Genomic DNA, 19,377 nt, shown 5'->3' with positions numbered 1-19,377 from the left:
AAATTGGTAACAATCATTTGGATGGCTAGAGTCAAAAATCTGTATAAATTAATTTATGCTACAAAATCCCAACGACATTCAATCTCTTTCTATTAGATGACCTGCTCAACTAGGAAACTCAATTTTTAGAGAAGGATTTGAAAATACCAAAGAGAAAGGGTATAGGTCACTTACAACTTCATCTAGTAGTATCTCTTTAGATATCAATACAAATTTTCTGAGTTGTTATGTTTATTTTATTTTCATGTGGATGACCATACATGGGGCCTGATACACAAAGTTAAAGTTACACTTTTGTGTAAGCTTACAATTTTTCCCTGATATTCACAAACTACTAGTTTCATTTCACTAACAGTAATTTTACCACTGCAGGTACGCCGGACAAGCCTATGTTTCAATGTGCAGAGTTACCACAGTCATAAAATTACTACTAGTAAAATTAAACTTGCAGTTGTGAACAGCAAAAACAGAAAACAAACAGAAGTGTAAGTTTACCTTTGTGAATCAAGCCCTTAGACTATGTATAGTTATAAATTGGATCAGTGTAATAATACCACAGGATGACAAGTGGTGGAATCTTGCGCAGCATTACTTTGAACTTGATGTGGCATTTCCTAAGGAGCACATAGAGCACATGCAAAAGACCATTTATAAAGAGGTGGGGTCCCATGTCGTGTAAGAGTCAAACATGAATTGACTTTCTGCTTTGATTGTATTGTCTCATATAATATATTTACATTGGAATGCTTGTATATTATAATTAATGTATATTATAATGATGATTATTCCACTGATCTGCTTCAATAAAAAAATAGTTTTTTTATTTGTTTATGTTAGGAAATCATCATGTTTTGCAAAAGTGACTGTGAGAACAGCGAATAAAAACCTCACAATAGATTTCATGTATTTTGACCTATTTAGGGCCACAGCAGGGGAGGAGAGCATGACACATAGGGGACCTAATGATGAAGTAGGTTAACAGGGCTGAATCCATTAGACACTGTACTGGTTTTCTTTTGCCTACCTTTACATGTATATCCCTTCTATGTTTGATGATTTATCCTGCTCTACTCTATTTTTTGTCCCAGGATGCTTGAATATTGTCCTAATTTAGCAAAATGTTCTTTGTGTTTCAAAGTACTCCATAGACAAATGCTTCTCCCCTCAGGATCACAAGCTGATTTTCTGTCATGTAGCGGTAGCCAACTCACTCACTGCTGAGGATGTATACTGATAAATAACAGATGTAGACTTTGACTTAAAAGAAGTGAAGGGTGTATACCTCAAATGATCCAATTAGGAGTCTGTCAGTGTCACGTACCTCAATTATTTTATATATTTCTTATAGCACATTTTTCCTTTAACAAGTACAATATGAAAAGCAGATCATGCAAAACCATATCCAATTCAGCTTAAGTCTTCTAGTACACAATGGGCCTGATTCTAACTTTGGAGGACGGTGTTAAACCGTCCCAAAAGTGGCGGATATACCACCTACCGTATTACGAGTTCCATAGGATATAATGGACTTGTAATACGGTAGGTGGTATATCCGCCACTTTTGGGACGGTTTAACACCGTCCTCCAAAGTTAGAATCAGGCCCAATGTCCCTTAGATGGTCTACATTTCAAACAAAGTCTGCCTTGTAGATTATCGCCCCTTTTTTCTTTGAATTACATACTTAACACAAATAAGTCAATTAAGGAATACACCAGCCCCAATAAACACTTATTCCAGCTCTTAATATAGTAATACAGTATATGGCTAATCCAGTTACTATCCTATCCTCTACACAAAAAGCCTATCAATAAAAACAAGGAGATACAGATAAGATATGGATTCATAACATGATATTGACTTGTCAATTCCCATAACTATGCTCAGTGACCATAATAGCAGCTATCTCTCAGTCAAAAGAAGGCCCCAAATTCCTTGAAACTCTGATAGCTGGTCAATGAGTGTTAGAAATGTGGTCTTTGGTTGGCAGTCAGGTTACCCCAAATCGAAGCAAGGAACCTCACTCTAGTCAGGGCAAAGGAGAAACACACCTGGTTAACTCCCACTCCCCCCCTTGGTAGCTTGGCATGAGCAGGCAGGCTTATCCGAGAAGCAATGTGTAAAGTATTTGTACCGACACACACAATAATACAGTGACAACACTACAAAATGGACACCACACCTGTTAGGAAAAATGGGCAATATTGATCTAAATACCAAAACAACAACAATCTAACATACACAAGTCAAAATATGAATTTTCAAAAGAATAAGAGTCTTACTCCATAGAAAACAATGGAAACGTTGATTTTGCACAAAGTACCTGGTTAGCGTAAAAAATAAAGCCACACGGGTGATTGTGCGTTGAAAAAGGCAGCGCATCGTTGATTCCTACCTTGCAAGGGAGGCAGGTGTTGTTTCTTCTCCGGTTGGGTCGGCGATGCATTGTTTTTCTCCCTCGCAAGAGAGCAGTTCGTCGATTTCCGGACGGGGAACTTCGGATCAGAGCAGGGTCGGGATGACTTTGACTCCCAGGGACAATGCGTAAGAAATCCTGTCACACCGTGTTTAGAAAACCGTGCTGCATGGGGTTTGCATCATTATCAGCAGCCGCAAGCTGGTGTTGTGCATCGTTTGTCTAGCCGCGAAGCATCGATTTCCCCGCTGCAATGCAGGTGGAGCGTCTATTTCAGCTGCAAAGCTGGCGGCACATCATTTATCAGCCGCGTTTGCAGATGGTGCGTCAAAAATTTAACCGCACGGCGTTCTGTGCATGGATTTCAGCTCTTGTTCTGCCAACTTCACCTTTCAAGGGCCCAGGGACTGGATAGGGCACCACTTGGCAGGGCAGGAGTCTCAGCAGAGTCCAGGTGCTGGCAGAGGAAGTCTTTAATGGCCCTGAGACTTCAAAACAGGGTGCAAGCTCAGTTCAAGCCCTTGGAGATTCTCCTCAAGCAGGAATGCACAACAAGGTCCAGTCTTTGTCCCCTTTTACAGGCAGAAGCAGCAACTGCAGGATAGCCCAACAAAGCATAGTCACAGGCAGGGGCAGCGCTTCTCTTCAGCTCTTGGCAGAGGTTCCTCTTGAATCCAGAGGTGATCTAGAAGTCTGGGGTTTTAGGTCCAATACTTATACCCCTTCCTGAGTTTGAAGTAAGCAAACTTCAAAGGAAAATCTCGGTTGTTGACCAGATCCTGCCTTGCACAGACCAGGCCCCAGACACACACCACGGGGTTGGGGACTGCATTCTGAGAGGGCAGGCACAGCATATTCAGGTGAAGTGACTACTCCTCCCTCCACTCTAGCACATATAGCTCATCAGGATATGCAGGCTACACCCCAGCACCCTTTGTCTCACTGTCTAGAGGGGATTCACAAACAGCCCAACTGTCAGTCTGACCCAGACAGGGAATCCACAAATAGGCAGAATCACAGAATGGTTAACTTTCTAACAGTGGCATTTTCAAACTAACAATCTAAAAACAAACTTCACTCAAATATGTATTTTTAAATTGTGAGTTCAGGGACCACAAACTCCATATTTCTATATGCTCTCAAAGGGAATCTACAATTTAAAGATATTTAAAGGCAGCCCCCATGTTAACCTATGAGAGAGATAGGGCTTGCAACAGTGAAACCCAAATATAGCAGTATTTCACTGTTAGGACATGTAAAACCACACAAGTACATGTTCCACCATGAACATATACTGCATCCTGCCCATGGGGCTACCTGGGGCCTACCTAAGGGGTGCCTTGCATGGATAAAAGGGAAGGTTTAGGCATGGCAAGTGGGTACACTCGAATTGACAGTTTAAACTGCACACACAGACACTGCAGTGGCAGGTCTGAGCCATGTTTTAACAGGGATACTAATGTAGGTGGCACAACCAGTGCTGATGGCCCACTAGTAGCATTCAATTTACAGGCTCAGGGCACCTCTAGTGCACTTTAATAGGGACTTACCAGTATATCAAATATGCCAATCATGAAAAAGCCAATCACCAATACAATTTTATACAGGAGCGCTTGCACTTTAGCACTGGTCAGCAGTGGTAAAGTGCCCAAAGTACCAAAAACAGCAAAAACAGAGTCCAGCACACAGTCAAAACATGGGAAGCAGAGGCAAAAAAGACAGGGAAGACCACACCAAGGATGCCAGGTCTAACAGTAAGTTCATATACTACTCTTCATTATTCTGCCCTACTGAGCAGTTATCTATACCACTCATTTTACCTCAGAAGATAGAAGATTTAAAAGTGATGTAAGATGCATAAATTGGCTCATGACTAGTATGTAGCATACTACCTACGTCTCATGTTCGTAAAGCCTGGAATTTAGGTGCTGATATATGCATACTTTGCCCATTTCACTGATCCTGTCTTTCCAGGAACTGGAAAGTAAAGGGCACAAACACAGAATGTGTTCACTGCCTCCCCCTCATTCCCACATTACCAGCATTTGGTGTTTGGACTCAAATTAAATCTTTGTAGCTTATATGGTTCCAATAACGTTTTTGCAGTATTTACAAATGGGAACAATATAATCTTGTCTATCATAACCCCTCCCGTGATGTTTCATAATAAGTAACCATTCCTTGTCAATGTACATAGCCATCCAGGTCAGTCAGAGGTTGCATGCTGTGGGAACTGAATATAATTGTTCTATTACTAGTCTATATATGCCTGATATGATCGGTCCCAGGCCCCCTATTTCCTACAGAAAGAGTCTGTGTTGAATACTGAGTGGTGATATGGTGGTTTACCAACATGGATTTCAAACACTAAGTTAGTTGTACCGCACCATATCTGTTTTATTGACAGGCCAAATTCCTCACAGAGGTCCTAAAAAGTTTTTGATTTTTTATTGGACAATAAATTCTTCATACATGCCATCAGAATATCTCTTTGCCAACCCCTATTTTAGCACTATTCTACAGAGGGGCCTCACTATGATCATATTGGCGCAGCTTAAGAAAGTTATGTATGATCTTCCAACAAGATCTTCTAAAATTTTAAAAGGGATTATGATTTTCTACCAAATCTCTTACCTCCTCAAATATGATTACCAGAGTGTCGTGACATTTGTGATCAATTTCCCAATAGTCACCCATTCCCTTCTATTCCATGACTCTGCCTTTATCATAAAAACACCCTGCCGATGGCACCAATCACTGGTCTCAATTAAATAAGAAGGTAGGTGGTAATCATAGTCCCCTTAGCGGAAGGGGTCTTGCACTGTTTCCCATCTCTAAGCCTCTGTCCCAGATGAAACTATTGAAAATAGTATCTATGGTTTGCAAAGCTGGTTTGAGTATTGGCATAACCAGCATGCTAAAGACATAGCTAAATTGTGGTGCCACATTTATCTTAATGACCTGTGTCCTTCAAAAGAGGGATAATCCTAGGGAGGACCTTTTCTGAAATAAGGGTTGGATAATATGTTGTGCCATCTTCTTTAGAACCCTACTAACTAATAGGCATCACATACAGAAAGAAAACGCTGCACTCCCAGAGGCTGCTGACAAACTTGTCATTTATTCATCCTGATTCATGTTGTTAAATACCATCAGTGCTCAGTACAGCACCACAACGCGTTTCGACTGACTCGTCTTTTTCAAGTGGTTCCTGCCATCATGAGCTGTGGGGCATTTCGATAGTAATACTCCACGAAGTCCTTTAATAAACGAGGCACTTCCGATGTCGAAAACACTTGTGCATTAATATCGAAATGCCCCACAGCTCATGATGGCAGGAACCACTTGAAAAAGACGAGTCAGTCAAAACGCGTTGTGATGCTGGACTGAGCACTGATGGTATTTAACAACATGAATCAGGATGAATAAATGACAAGTTTGTCAGCAGCCTCTGGGAGTGCAGCGTTTTCTTTCTGTATGTGATATGTAGGGTTTGGTCCTTTACCCTGACGCAGCACCGACAGTTAGGCACGCCGCTGTGCAGGACCAATTATTTTGTCATAACTAATAGGCATATATACTGTTTCATCAACTGATTTTGAACCTAAATAACTGGCAAAATAAATTAATAATTGACAGCATGGCTAGGAATAGTGCAGGGTGTTATGACATTGTAAGTAAAATATAATGAGCATATAGAAATAGTTTTTGTACCACAGCAAGAGTGTTAGTGCCCCTTATTTTATTATCCTGCCTAACAGCCACTGCTAACACCTATATTGCCAACATAAACAGTAAAGGAACGAGAAGACAGTCATGCCTAGTACTGTGCAGAACAAAGAACTCACTTCTCGCATGTCCTTGTATTTGACCTTGACTGTCAGTAATTGACAAAGTCATGCTACCCTTTGAATAAATGCTAGACCTAATCAAATGCCAACGTAGTTCTAAAACAAATGTCCCCATCTATGTGGTCAAACAATTTTTTAGTAACCAAAGACCATGCTATTTTCTCATCCTGGTCATGAAAACCTGCCACAGGAAATGCAAATGTGTCCATACATTTCACTAGTCTATTGTTCAAGGCCTAATCCCACTTGTGCTGGGCGAATGACTATGATTTACAGTTGTCTTCTTTAACCTATTGCCTAACATCTTGGTCAAAATCTAAACATCTGTAGTAAGAAAGGTAATCAGCCTGAAGCTTAAGCAACTCACAAATTCAGGCTGCAGGCTGCAGGCCATAGGCCGCCTTTCCCATCTGCTATTTTATTATGTCAAGCAATAATTCTGCAGTTTGTGTGGTGTCGATTTGATAGAACTCTGTGGGGAAGCCATCTTCCCCCGCTGACATATTCCCCTGAGGATTTTATGTTTGCTATGTCCTAAATGGCTTCTTGTATCACCTCAAGTGTAATTTCACTTTGTAGGTCTCCCTTTAAATCATCATGTGAGCTCAGCATTTATACCAAATCTAGAAACTCGTGTTCTAGTTGATGAGTGTCATCATGCAGCAAATTATGTAAACAGGAATAGTATCTTGCAAATTCTTTGGATCATTTTAGTAGTTGTGTGTACAGGTCCACCATTTATCAGTTTTAATGGCTGTGATAGAAGATGCTGCCTCTCTCTGGTTCAGTTGTAATGCCAGCAAATGTCCTACCTCTTACTCTGATTCATACATTATTTGCTTAATATGAGTGAGCACATACTCTGCTTGGCAGTAAATAATGTATTACATTCATACTGAGATGCTTTTAGGGACATACATAGAGCTAGTGGTGGTGTTTTTATATTGGTGTTTAAGTGTGTGGATCTCTGTGTTTCACAGCAGTTCTTTTGGCGAATAACCTCATCATGCATTAGTACTTACCTAAGAATTGCCTCTCTCACAGTCCATAACATCTGAGCAGAACCTACCATATCTTTATTTGTTCTTTATATACTCGGACCGGAGATTTGCCGCTGCTTTTTTTCCATTAGAAGTTTGTAGATACGCATAACTATGCATCATATTAGGTGGCAGAATCAATTAAAGTCCATGCATAGAGGTGCATGATTCACACTCCACCTGCCAGTATATCACATGCATGTACTTTTTGCAGTAGGCTGTGGGACATTAAGAAGTAGTCTATGTAAGTTATTGTCCCATGAATGTAAGATATCAATGGTACACTGATACACTTCTAGAGTTCTTGCTGGAACTTGAGTTTGACCAATGCATATGTCCCTCCTGGATCTCTCTACACCTTTAACATATGATAAGGGGCAAATGTATGGAGAAGCACCTCTAGGCCACCCTCTCTGTAGGACAACTCCCTTCTCCCCCTGTAGGCCTACCTCCAGTACTGCATGCATAAATACCCTCAGTGTGTTCACTTCTAAAGGGGATAGATGAGTTGCCTGTGCCAGAACCATTGCTATGTGTTCTGTTGCTAAATATGTCAAAGATGTTTTTTTCTGTCTATTGGTATGTTAAGGCGAATATCAATCATTAAGGCATCTATGCAAGTGAGGAAAAACAGAGGCCATCCCTCCAGTAGCAATTATTTGCATGCAACGTATGGTTTAGGAAGTGCTCCATGCAGCTGAGCATCAGAAAGATTCAGCACAATAGTCCCAAAGAAATAATTCACGAAAAAGCTCCACCAACTACGAGGTCTGTATACCCCTATGAGCCACATGGACTTGAAACGTGCGCCGGCCAACTATAATATATATCTGTTGTGTCACAAGCAAAGCATGCCATCAGAAGTAAAAGTCAGCCTTGTTGTGGCGAAAAACCTGTGTGACCACCCGTGGAAAAAACAGTAGTGAAACCAGTAGTGCTATTTATTGGCAAAACAAACCTATTTCTAATGCTGACCCATGTAATAGACTCACTGCCAAGAGAGAGCAAGAATAAAAACCCAATTATTACTGAAAGGCGGTTTGCTAGCGCCATGGAACAAATGGAAAAATAGACATTGTTACCTACAAGTGCCAAATGTTGTTCAAAATACCGTAGGGCCCGCCATGAAGTTCGAATCTCTGATAGAAATAGGCAGAAAGTTACATGAGCAGGAAGCCATGCGTGGAGAATGCTTCAGAAAACTGGACCATGTATGAGAAGAAGTAACTTCAAAACAAGCATTTGCATTGCAATGGGTCTTGCGTTTGCTCAAGTTAGAGCTATTAGCATTGTAATCTCCTAACCAGACTTTTCTTACCACATAAATTGAAAATGAAAAGTAAAACAGTTTCACATAACTAACCGGACTTTTCTTGCCATATAAACTGAAAAGTAAAAGTTTCACATAAGCGAGCCAACAGATGCCATCAGCTCAGCGCAGACACACAAAGGGAAATAAAAGTTCACTTGCGGTGAAATCTATCAGCAAAAGTGCAATTATCCATGTAACTGGCAAAATTGCAATTATCTATGGAACTGGCAAAAGTGCAATTACCTTTATAACAGGATCGATGTTATGCAAAGCGCTCGACTACTGCCCAGCGAGATTGCTCTCCTAAATAAAGAGAAAAAGTAGTGCAGAAACCAGATGGAAAACATCGAGCCTCACATGTTTTCAGTAGTTGGTTGGTGCGCTTGAGGAGGGTTAAACACCAGAAAAGGCATGATGTATGGATGCCTTTCACTAATGAAAGCATGCAGATTTTCAAAGGCAAGCCCATGAACTAATGAAAGTGACTGACGTGACATCAGCGTGATTAGAAGGCCTGACCCACGAACTGACACATCTGGAGAAAGTCTGTATACAACCAAGCGGGTGGAAAAAAGGGACAAGGGACATGCAAAAAAAGGGGTCAGTGCTCAGGCAGCCTGCTTAGACAAGAAGCGACCAAAAAATTCAAAATATTCAGCCTGTCAGAAATAAAATAGGGATACTATGACCACTCAGTATAACAAGCATTTTCAATGCAACGGATCTCACATTTGCTCGAGTTAGAGCTATTAGCGTTGTAAAGAAAAAAAAAAGCAGCACGATCACACTATGTAAAATGCTGCGCAATCGCGCTGCATGGAAAATAAACAGATAAAGTAGTCCGGACACCATGCTGAAAACATCGAGCCTCGTATGTTTTTAGTAGTTTACTGGTGCTGTGTGGGTGGGCTAAACACCTGAAAAGTCATGACGTATGCATGCCTTTCACAATTGAAAACAAGCAGATTTTAAAATGCATGCCCACAAACCAATGTAAGTGACTGACGTGACATGGTCGTGGTTGTTTGCCCAAGAGAGATTACAGAATGGGATGGAACGCTTTGCGCTCGCCCAGAAAAAGCACATATTCAAAGGAAAACAACTATTCAAAAGAGCCCTCCCAAAAAATACATGCATGGAACCAAAGCCAATACATATATGTATATTTCTTACAACATCCAGTAGTATTTGAATTGAACATGAAATGACACAAACATCATATCGCTAAAGGAAAAGTGATGCATCCACCGGTTATATGAGTGATACACTGACTCCATTCAACCTGTGCATTTGGTCCATCCCGTATTGATTGCACTTGTTTGATCTATCTACATTCAAGTGCCAACATCTGTTAATGAAGTTACCACCCCTTGCATCACATATCAGTACTTCAATTACCTGCCATTTGATATAATTAATTGTGTGGTCATGTTGTTCAAAATGTTCGACCAGGGTGCTCGAGGTGTTTTGCAGTTGCTCTTGCTCCGATGTTGCAGTATCCATGTTTTTACTTTCAGTGTGGTTTAGCCAATATACATTTTTGGGCATGGGCACTAGATAGCATAAATAACGTTATTAGAGCTACAATTGGAAAAAAGATCAATTTGTATTTCACATTTTTGTGCACTAAAAACTTCGTTTCCAGACACTAAACAATCTCCACACTTGAAATGACTATCATGACCGAGCGTGCTGATGTCATTACAGGTCTGCCCAAGTACATGAGCACGAGTGTTGTGATTCTGCATTTAGTTACTTTCTTAGGCCAGATGCCCACCATTCACAAATCCCTTAAGGATCTACAAACAAGTCTCGCACATGAGTACCACTAAGTGCCATATAAAGCAAGCTTTGCGAGGTTATTGATCACCAGCCACTCGTGATGTAATATCTAGTTCACTTTTGAATTTCGAAAAGAATACAATATATGATTTGAATTATTTTGTTGAAAAGCATTTTATATTTTGTTCTCAATTAAATAGTGCTTCCTCAGGGATGTTAGTGATTGACGTGAACCCATTCTTTGCCGATGCTAGACAAGCTTGCAGGAAAATAATCAGCCAGGTTGCTTTGAGTCCTGTCGGACTGATTTTATAAAGAAAAAAAATATAAAAAAGAGGGTGCTCCTTAGTCATAGGTGATCCATTATCTTACATGGAACATAGCAGGGTGCTACAGCTCTGAAATGGTAAGCACAAGCACAGCTATGCGGATGTACTTTCCTGGATATACCCTTAACACGAAGTGAGGGACTGAGTGTATATTCCAAATTAATCTGCAAGGGGTCAAACCATAACTTTCTTCACTGCTGCAGTGACATTGATGAAGGGGGCAGTAAGATTAGTATTCAATGTTCTAGTGCCCCACTGACCAATTCTCCTCAGCGGTGTGATAAAGGCCTCCGCAGTCCCAGACGTGTGCATCCCCCCCCCCCGAAGCTCCAGGGTGGCCCTCAACACAGTACACTGTGCACAGGTTGCAGGCTCCTTACTAGGTCCAGGAGGCAGTGGGCCCCCTTAAGGTACTTTGCAGGCGGGCCCCCTCATGTGTTGTTACGCCACTGCTCCTCCTGCCTTAGAATACGCAAAATTCTTCATTATCCTTTGTGTCTTTTCTTTTAGCCATATTATTTCAAAATGATTCCCTTGGAATCTCCAAGAAAGCTGTTTATTTTTCCTAGCAGCTTTCTGTGTGGAATAGTAGTGCATACTGTGTTGAAATCCAGTTAGATCTGAGGCATCACTCTTTGGTAGAGGTGACAATATTTTTATGACATGAGATTACCAACAGAAAGTACATTGGCATATATGCTTGTATCCTGTGGCCATATTTCTCATCATTACTTTTACATGTTTTACCATTGATTTTGTCAGCACCAAGATCCGCCTTCCTGGTCTACAGTTGCTAATGTCATAATTTCAGATCCGAAAACAAGAGAGCAGTCATGGTATGGCAGAAAGGAATCCGTCTTGGTGATGTTATGTTATGCTCATGATGAGGGCATGACTGCAGTAATTATTAGTCTAAATGGCCGTTTGGCGTGGACGTCAGGGTCAAAGGCAGGCTCGAATTAACACATTAAAGGAGGTCTGAAAAGCTAGAAGTCACCTAGTGCTCTCTCAGTACCTGAGAACATCCATGCTTTATGCTCATTGACAAACTGTGTTCATGCATGTTTCAAACGTGGCCTATGATTCTTGAATCTGGTCTTGAAAGCGCATTATTTTTTAATGAAGGGGAGAGAAACCCAACCATAGAGGGTTATCAAATCGTAGCATGACGAGTGCATTTCTCAAACATGGCTTCCTTTATTTTGTTTGTGCTGATAAAATCAGGGCCAGGAAATTAGATAACTGATGCATATTCTGATACCAACTGGAATGCAGGGCCTCTGCCAAGCACCTACTGAAACTGAAGTGTTAACGTATTTTGAAATCTGTTTCTGAACAAGGTAACAGTAAAACGCTGCACAGTGTTAAACAAACACATATCCGATAGCCAGAGACGTTCAACTCACAGACACCTCCCTCACATCTCCCAACGCTAGGTCGGGGACGTCGTATTTATTAAAAATTACAAATGCTTAAAATCTTTTGGGTCTCCTCTTCCGTGGGCCTTTCCTTCGGATTAAGATATGACTAGCAGCTGTGGAATAAAAAGTATGAATCGTAAAGAATGCTACGAATAGGACTCTACACATGAAAACGTTGAAGTTCAGTAAATTCAATAAGTGGGACTATCGTGCCCTTCTGCATTTATTAGAACTTTGGAATGTTGAGAGTTCTCGTGAAGAGAACAGAGGTCTAGAGGGAACATCATGGTAGGTCTAGACCTTCTACTCCAACATTTCAAAGTTTGCATTCTATTCTCTCTGGTTTATACCGTCATTGGGTGGAATGTTCCAGTTTATGAACCCTGTTTAGGGCAACGAGTCATTCAAATATCTTCCCTCGTTATAGGCTCTCGTCTGTTGGCTTAGGGCCTAAAAAGCTAGAAGGGGGCCTTTGAGGCTGTGCCCTCAAGTAATAGTTTATAGGTGTGTGTGTATATTGATGGAGAAGGTTTTTGGTGAGCAACGTAGTCTATGGTCAAATGGCTTTAATGGCATAAGAACAGTCCACCACAGAGGGAGAAATGTTACAAAGTAAACTAAGAAAAACTTTTCTATACTGACTGAGAATGTTCTGTGCTCACTGTGTGAGGAAGCTGTTTGAAGTTCACAGAATCATGTCACCAGGCTGAACGTGCATAGAGCAGGATCATTTTATCTTGTCTTAAAAGGTAAATTAGGCCTGTGTTTGATGTGTGATCTTGGTAATTATATTCATTACGAAATATGGAGGAAAGTGGAAGAACCTCAGCATCAGATGATACAATCTTCATCTGGTCATGAATATGACTGAAGTGTTGAAAGATAGAAAGTAAAATTGTGTTAAAAAGCATGTTTTCTAATGTATGTATGTGGCATTTCAATAACATGAACTTAGCCAAAAGGCAGAAGAGTGCTGTACAGAGTCAAAGGCAAGTATTGAGTCAACGTGAGATAGGAGATGTAGCTTGTTTTGTGGTTTGTTTATGCATTGTGAGGGAGTGCCCTTTAAGGAGGTGCTTTGTCAATTGTTTACTAAATTTAAGCAGCGTTGGTTTGTACTGATGGAAAAGATACTACTGCTCCAGATCCCCAAAGTTTAGATGAAAAAGGCCTGAGGCTGCCTTATTTTTTGAACTTCTCAATCTGCAATCTGATGATGTCCTGGCTGTAGGTGCACTGAGAACCACCAGAAATGGTGAGCTTGTCTGCAAGATAAGTGGGGTGCTGGTCATGATGGCTTTGTAAATGATGTAGTTGGATTTGAAGATGGTGTGGGCCAGCAAGCTGAGCCCATGGATTGCATCAGCATCTCCATGATTCAATCATATGACTTCAGGTCCTGGGTGAGATGGTTTTTAGTGTGCAGGATGTCCTTAATCAGTGCCAGTGTGGAGCCTGGGAAGTCACAGAAAATAATGTTAACATTATCCAGATCTGAGAGTACAGGGGTTTAAACAGAAGTACTGCAGTTGCTTTATCAATGCAATGGTTTCTCTTTCTTCAGAAGAAAGAGTTAGTACCAGGCCATCTTTGTGTTTTGCGATGTGTTTCATGACGATGAGGTGGGTGTCGGGGTTAATCCAAGTGACTTGGCATTCAGTGAAAATTGGGCTTAGAAGCTGTCAATGTTAATTTACTGAGCCAGGTTTATACTGTTTCTTCTCTGTTGTTCAAGGCAAATGACAGGAATTCTGTTTTAGTTAGGCTGAGCGTTATGTAGGCACTGGACATCCAGGTCAGAATGATGCACCAACAGAATTTGAGTCATTGACTGTCCAAAGCAGAGGAGACTTTCAAGTAGAGATGCTAATCGTCGACATATTGGTGAATCTTAATGCTGTTATCCGTGAGAAGAACATCAGCTGGCTCCAAAAAAAGGCTGAAGATGGCAAAGCACAGTATAAAGCTCTGGGGACTCCACAAGCTACAGGGATCCTTTGAGCAAGTGAGAAAGTGTCCCCAGAGGCAGCTTTAAAGACTAGATTTAACAAAGGATGTCTGTACAAAGAAAATTGACTAAACAACAATGACATTGCAACATTTGAAGATGTTTAGATCTCACTCAAGAGCGGTATGGCCCCTTCCGACCTATGATATTTATGAGAACTCCACAGAGCTGATGCTTTTTACCCGGAGGCCCTATCTGGAGGAAATGAGGAATAACTATAAGACTTGGGAGCAGAAATTCTGGATTTCCTCAGTAAATTCCTTTCCTCCCTAGAGTTAATGATGCCCCATAGGAGTTGGAGGCAGAATTATCAGGGCAGGGTTTGGGGCACTGAACATGAGGTTGTGCTGGTAAGAATTTCATTGTATTGGCGTAGGGAAGGCCATAACATTTTCATTGCTATGCCCTGCTGCTAATGGTTATGTTTGTTTGTAAATTGAAAAATACCATATAAATAAAGAACATGTATTTCCTGTACTTCTTCATCTTCTACTAAGTGCATAAATATTGCTGGGTCTAGTTGATGTTCAGCAGGAGTGACCCTTGACCTGTTTTAAGGTCGGGATTCGCTCCCCACGCCGCGCAGCTCCACCTGACTGCGCCCGTACCTTCTACCCCGCCCTCGCTGCTGCTGCGAGTTCGCGGCCCTCCACCACCCGCAGGCTCCCGCCTGCACCTCATCCCTGGTGTCTAGTGGTGCCATAAGTATTGTGTGCCTGTCTTGTGACTGTCTGTTTATCCTGTATTTTTTCACCGCTTTTTATCTCCTTTTCTGCCTTTCTCTCCTTTTTTCTTAAAGCCTTTTTAGGCCTTTGAAGCCGTTTTTCTCCTCTTTTAGGCATTTTTTACATTCCCAGCCTTCGCGCTCTGTTGCCCTCTCCCCCCTTCCCTAATCCCGCTGCTGCGTCCCCTGCGGCCCACCCACCTTGCGCCCCCATTTGCCCACCGCTCCCGCCTCCCTGCTGCTTCTCCCTCCCACCTCCCCTTCTTAAAAAGACTTACTTCTTCAAGGGGCACGTCCAGATGACTCATGTGTACTTTGGTGTCAGTTCTCATGGCTACAAAGACTTTCTTGATAGATGGACAGTTCTTTACAGCTTCATCCACGGTCTTCTTCAGTTCAGCTATTCTACCTCCCCTTACTCCTTGATTGTAGGTAATGACTGCTTTGCATTTCGCTATCAGTGGAAGCAATCAGAGGGTATATTAGCCAGCATCATATACAGATGCATCAAGGTTTAAGTTATGATGGCATTGTACAATATTCTGAAAAGAAACGCATAAAATCATACTTTCATACTTTAAATAGACAGGGAGACATGGAGCTCTTTGGTCAGTTAACAAGACAACTATTCATAAAGGCAACTTAAAATGTTGGAATACATTGAACATTTGAAGTGTGCCTATCTGCTAACACATTAACTGCATAAGGTACATTTATGTCAACCAGATAGTTCCTCTACTACGTTGCTCATCACAACTAAGGATGTGGCTAAAACAACTCATAATTAATCTGACCAATAAACTGAAAAGTTCAGAAACACACCAATCTTTGAAATTTATCAATATTTAATGAGTTCACAACTTGTAAAGGGCACAATTTTGAAAGTGAAAATATGGCCATGGCTGATAAGTCATATTAGTGTACTATTTGTGCTGCCTAATCATAACAGGCCACTTCGAGCTACCATTTTGGCTACATGCCCATTGCCTGTCTAAACACTAAGGGCTGGTTTAAGAGCCCTTAGCGCCATCCTAATGATACATTAGCTTCATTTTTTTCTTTACACTAATGTGGCATTAGATGGTCCAAAACACTGCATCTTAATTAGAAAGTGGCGCATTGCATGCATTCCGCCACTTTGTAACCCTTTGCTCTACATTATGCCCGCACAACGCACAATGTATGCAAAGGGGGCGCTATCCCTTTAGGGGGGCCGAAAAAATGGCGCACCATTTCTCTCAGCACTTTTAACGCCTCCTCAGAGTTTAAAGGGGCATGCCATTGAATACAATGAGCCACTATGTACTCTGCAAGAGTAGCGCCAACATTTTGGCGCTACTCTTGCAGAGTATACCTGTTAGAAATGGGGTCAGTTGGTTGACAGTCAGGGTACCCCCTGTTCAAGCAAGGACTCTCACTCTAGTTAGGGTAAAAGAGAATCACCCTCAGCTAACCCCTGCTTACCCCCTTGGTAGCTTGGCAGAGCAGTAGGTTTAACTTCAGAGTGCTAGGTGTAAAGTATTTGTACCAACACACACAGTAACTTAATGAAAACACTACAAAATGACACAACAGAGGTTTAGAAAAATAGGAAATATTTATCTAAACAAAACAAGACCAAAATGACAAAATCCACAATAACCAAGTCAAGTTATCAATTAAAAAGCAAAAAGAGTCTTTCTGTAGTTTAAAGCACACACTAACACTGTTAGCGATTTTTTTTCCCTTGGGTGTGTCAAAAATAACCCAGCATCAAAAAGGGCTTGCGATGTGTCGATTTCACTCACGAGCAAGACCTTGCGTTGTTTCTCCTTTTGTCGGGTCAGGCACGTCGGTTCTTTTCCCTGCAGGAGAGCGATGCGTCGATCCAGTCAGCACTCTCGGGTCCGGGCAGGATTTGCGTTGTTTTTACACCTCCAGCGGTACTTGCATCGGAAATCCAGCCGCACAATGATCCAAAAACCATGCAGCGCGGGTTTGCAATCTCCCAGCCTCCATCAGCGATGCTGCGCGTCGTTTCTCCAGCTCCGTGCGTCAATTCTTCTGTTGGGTTTCTTGCGATTGTCAATTTTCAGCCGCAGAGCTGGCGTCACGTTGTTTCTTCAGCCGCAGATCGGAGTTGCGTTGATCTTTTACCCGCACGGCACTCTGTGCGTGGATTTCCTCCTCTTAGGCTGCCAACTTCTCCATTCAGGGTCCCAGGAACTGGATGAGCACCAGAGGGCAGAGCAGGAGTCTCTCCAGAGACTCCAGGTGCTGGCAAAAAGAAGTCTTTGCTGTCCCTGAGACTTCAAACAACATGAGACAAGCTCTAAATCAAGTCTTGGAGAGTTCCTCTCAAGATGGAAGGCACACAAAGTCCAGTCTTTGCCCTCTTACTCTGGCAGAAGCAGCAGCTGCAGGATAGTTCCACAAAGCACAGTCACAGGCAGGGCAGCTCTTCTTCCTCAGCTCTTCAGCTCTTCTCCAGGCAGAGGTTCCTCTTGTTTCCAGAAGTGTTCTAAAGTCTGTGGTTTTGGGTGCCCTTCTTATACCCAATTTCTCCTTTGAAGTAGGCCTACTTCAAAGCAAAGTCTCTCTTGAATGTGAAATCCTGCCTTGCCCAGGCCAGGCCCCAGACACTCACCAGGGGGTTGGAGACTGCATTGTGTGAAGACAGGCACAGCCCTTTCAGGTAAATATTCATATTTAAAGGTATGCCCCATGTTAACCTAGGATAGGAACATGCCTTGCAACAGTGAAAAAAGAATTTAGCCATATTTCACTGTCAGGACATATAAAACACATTACTATGGGGGTCATTCTGACCTCGGCGGTAAAATGTGCTTATCGCCGGTCAGAAGACCGCCATAACACCGCCGCGGCCGCGGTAAACCGCCACGGTCATTCTGACCCGCAACTGGCAAACCGTCAAAAACCCGACATCAACAAAAGTCCACCACACCAACGGCCAGCGGGAAAGTGGCGATGACCAAACCTCCACCGTCACGCCAACAGAAATACGCCCATGCCATTCCGACCCACGAATCCACGCGGCGGTCTTTCAACCGCGGTATTCCATTGGCGGTACACACCGCTGCGGTCGAAATACACACACACTTACAAAACACAACCACATTGGACAATTCGAAATACACACACCTGATACACATACAAACAACCCTCCCACACACCCAATACAATATAAAACACACACCCACATCACCCACAAACCCCTACGACCAAAAAAAACGACAGAAAGCCAGAGACAGACAGCACTGCTTAGATAACACCATCACACAGAGGCAAACCACACCATCACCCACACAATATCCACGCACAAAACACCACACATCACCACACTCACCACACTCTACAACACATACACCACCCCACACATCATCCACACCACCCTATGGCACCCCAAAGACACCCCCGGTTCTCAGACGCCGAACTCCGGGTCATGGTGGAGGAAATAGTTTGGGTAGAGCCCCAGATCTTCGGGACACAGGTGCAGCACACCAGCATTGCCAGGAAGATGGAGCTATGGCAAAGGATAGTCGACAGGGTCAACGCTGTGGGACAGCATCCACGAAATCAGGATGACATCAGGAAGCGGTGGAACGACCTATGGGGGAAGGTGCGTTCCATGGTATCAAGGCACAACATCGCGGTGCAGAAGACTGGCGGCGGACCCCCACCTACTCCCACAGAATTTACAGCATGGGAGGAGGAAGTCTTGCACATCCTGCATCCTGAAGGCCTCGCAGGAGTAGGCGGAGGAATGGACTCTGGTAAGTCAAATCTTAACTACTTCATCCCCCCCCCCACCTGCATCCCAAATCATACCCCCACCCTCACCCCATCACACCTACTCCCAGCAAATGTCTCACCATTACAACCCACCCATCCCAACACCTAGCCCTGCATGCGTGCACAAAGCATGGACACCCATCACCAAAGCATGCCCACTGCACATACACATCTCCCCCACAAGCCACCCTCACAAAAGCCCCCACACAGGAATGCCAGCCCTGGGGTACACGGGCACCCACCCATTGACCGATATGGCACACACTGAAGCAATAACCATACCTCTATACCCCTGCAGGACCCGAACGCCACCACACCGCCCAGGAGGGTCCAGAAATGTCCATCCCACCCCCAGAAGAGGCCACCAGTGATGACAGCAGCTCTGTCTCCCTGGACCCAGATGACCAGCCCGGACCATCGGGGACCTCGGGACAGTCGGTTCCCCTCACACAGCCACTGGCCACAGCAGACCCAACCCCCTCTGGGAACACCAGCACAGCTCTCACCCAGCGGGCCCATGCCTCTGTCTCCAGGACACGTCAATCAGCGGTGTGTCCACCACTACAGGGCACCCAGGTTAACCCACCACCCCAACAACAACAGGGACCTGGGGCAGTGGTAGTGGGCAAACGGTCCAGGGGACAGAGGCCCAGGGAAACAGGGGAACTGGGAGGGCTGCTATGCGACAGGGGGGGGGACAGGCC

The 19,377-nt window shown here is 43.1% G+C and overlaps 1 protein-coding gene across 1 annotated transcript in view; it reads right to left on the bottom strand.

The window, feature by feature from the left end:
- The window catches only part of ACSS1 (acyl-CoA synthetase short chain family member 1), a 637,137-nt gene that overhangs the window by 311,747 nt on the left and 306,013 nt on the right, over positions 1-19,377 (bottom strand). The window contains exon 4 of the mRNA XM_069235038.1: positions 15,160-15,335. Coding sequence (XP_069091139.1) covers positions 15,160-15,335 — 176 coding nt within the window. The remainder of the gene's footprint in view (positions 1-15,159; positions 15,336-19,377) is intronic.

This window comes from Pleurodeles waltl, chromosome 5 (assembly GCF_031143425.1).
Source record: "Pleurodeles waltl isolate 20211129_DDA chromosome 5, aPleWal1.hap1.20221129, whole genome shotgun sequence".
Taxonomy (NCBI): domain Eukaryota; kingdom Metazoa; phylum Chordata; class Amphibia; order Caudata; family Salamandridae; genus Pleurodeles; species Pleurodeles waltl.
This window is presented reverse-complemented; position numbering and strand designations above follow the sequence as displayed.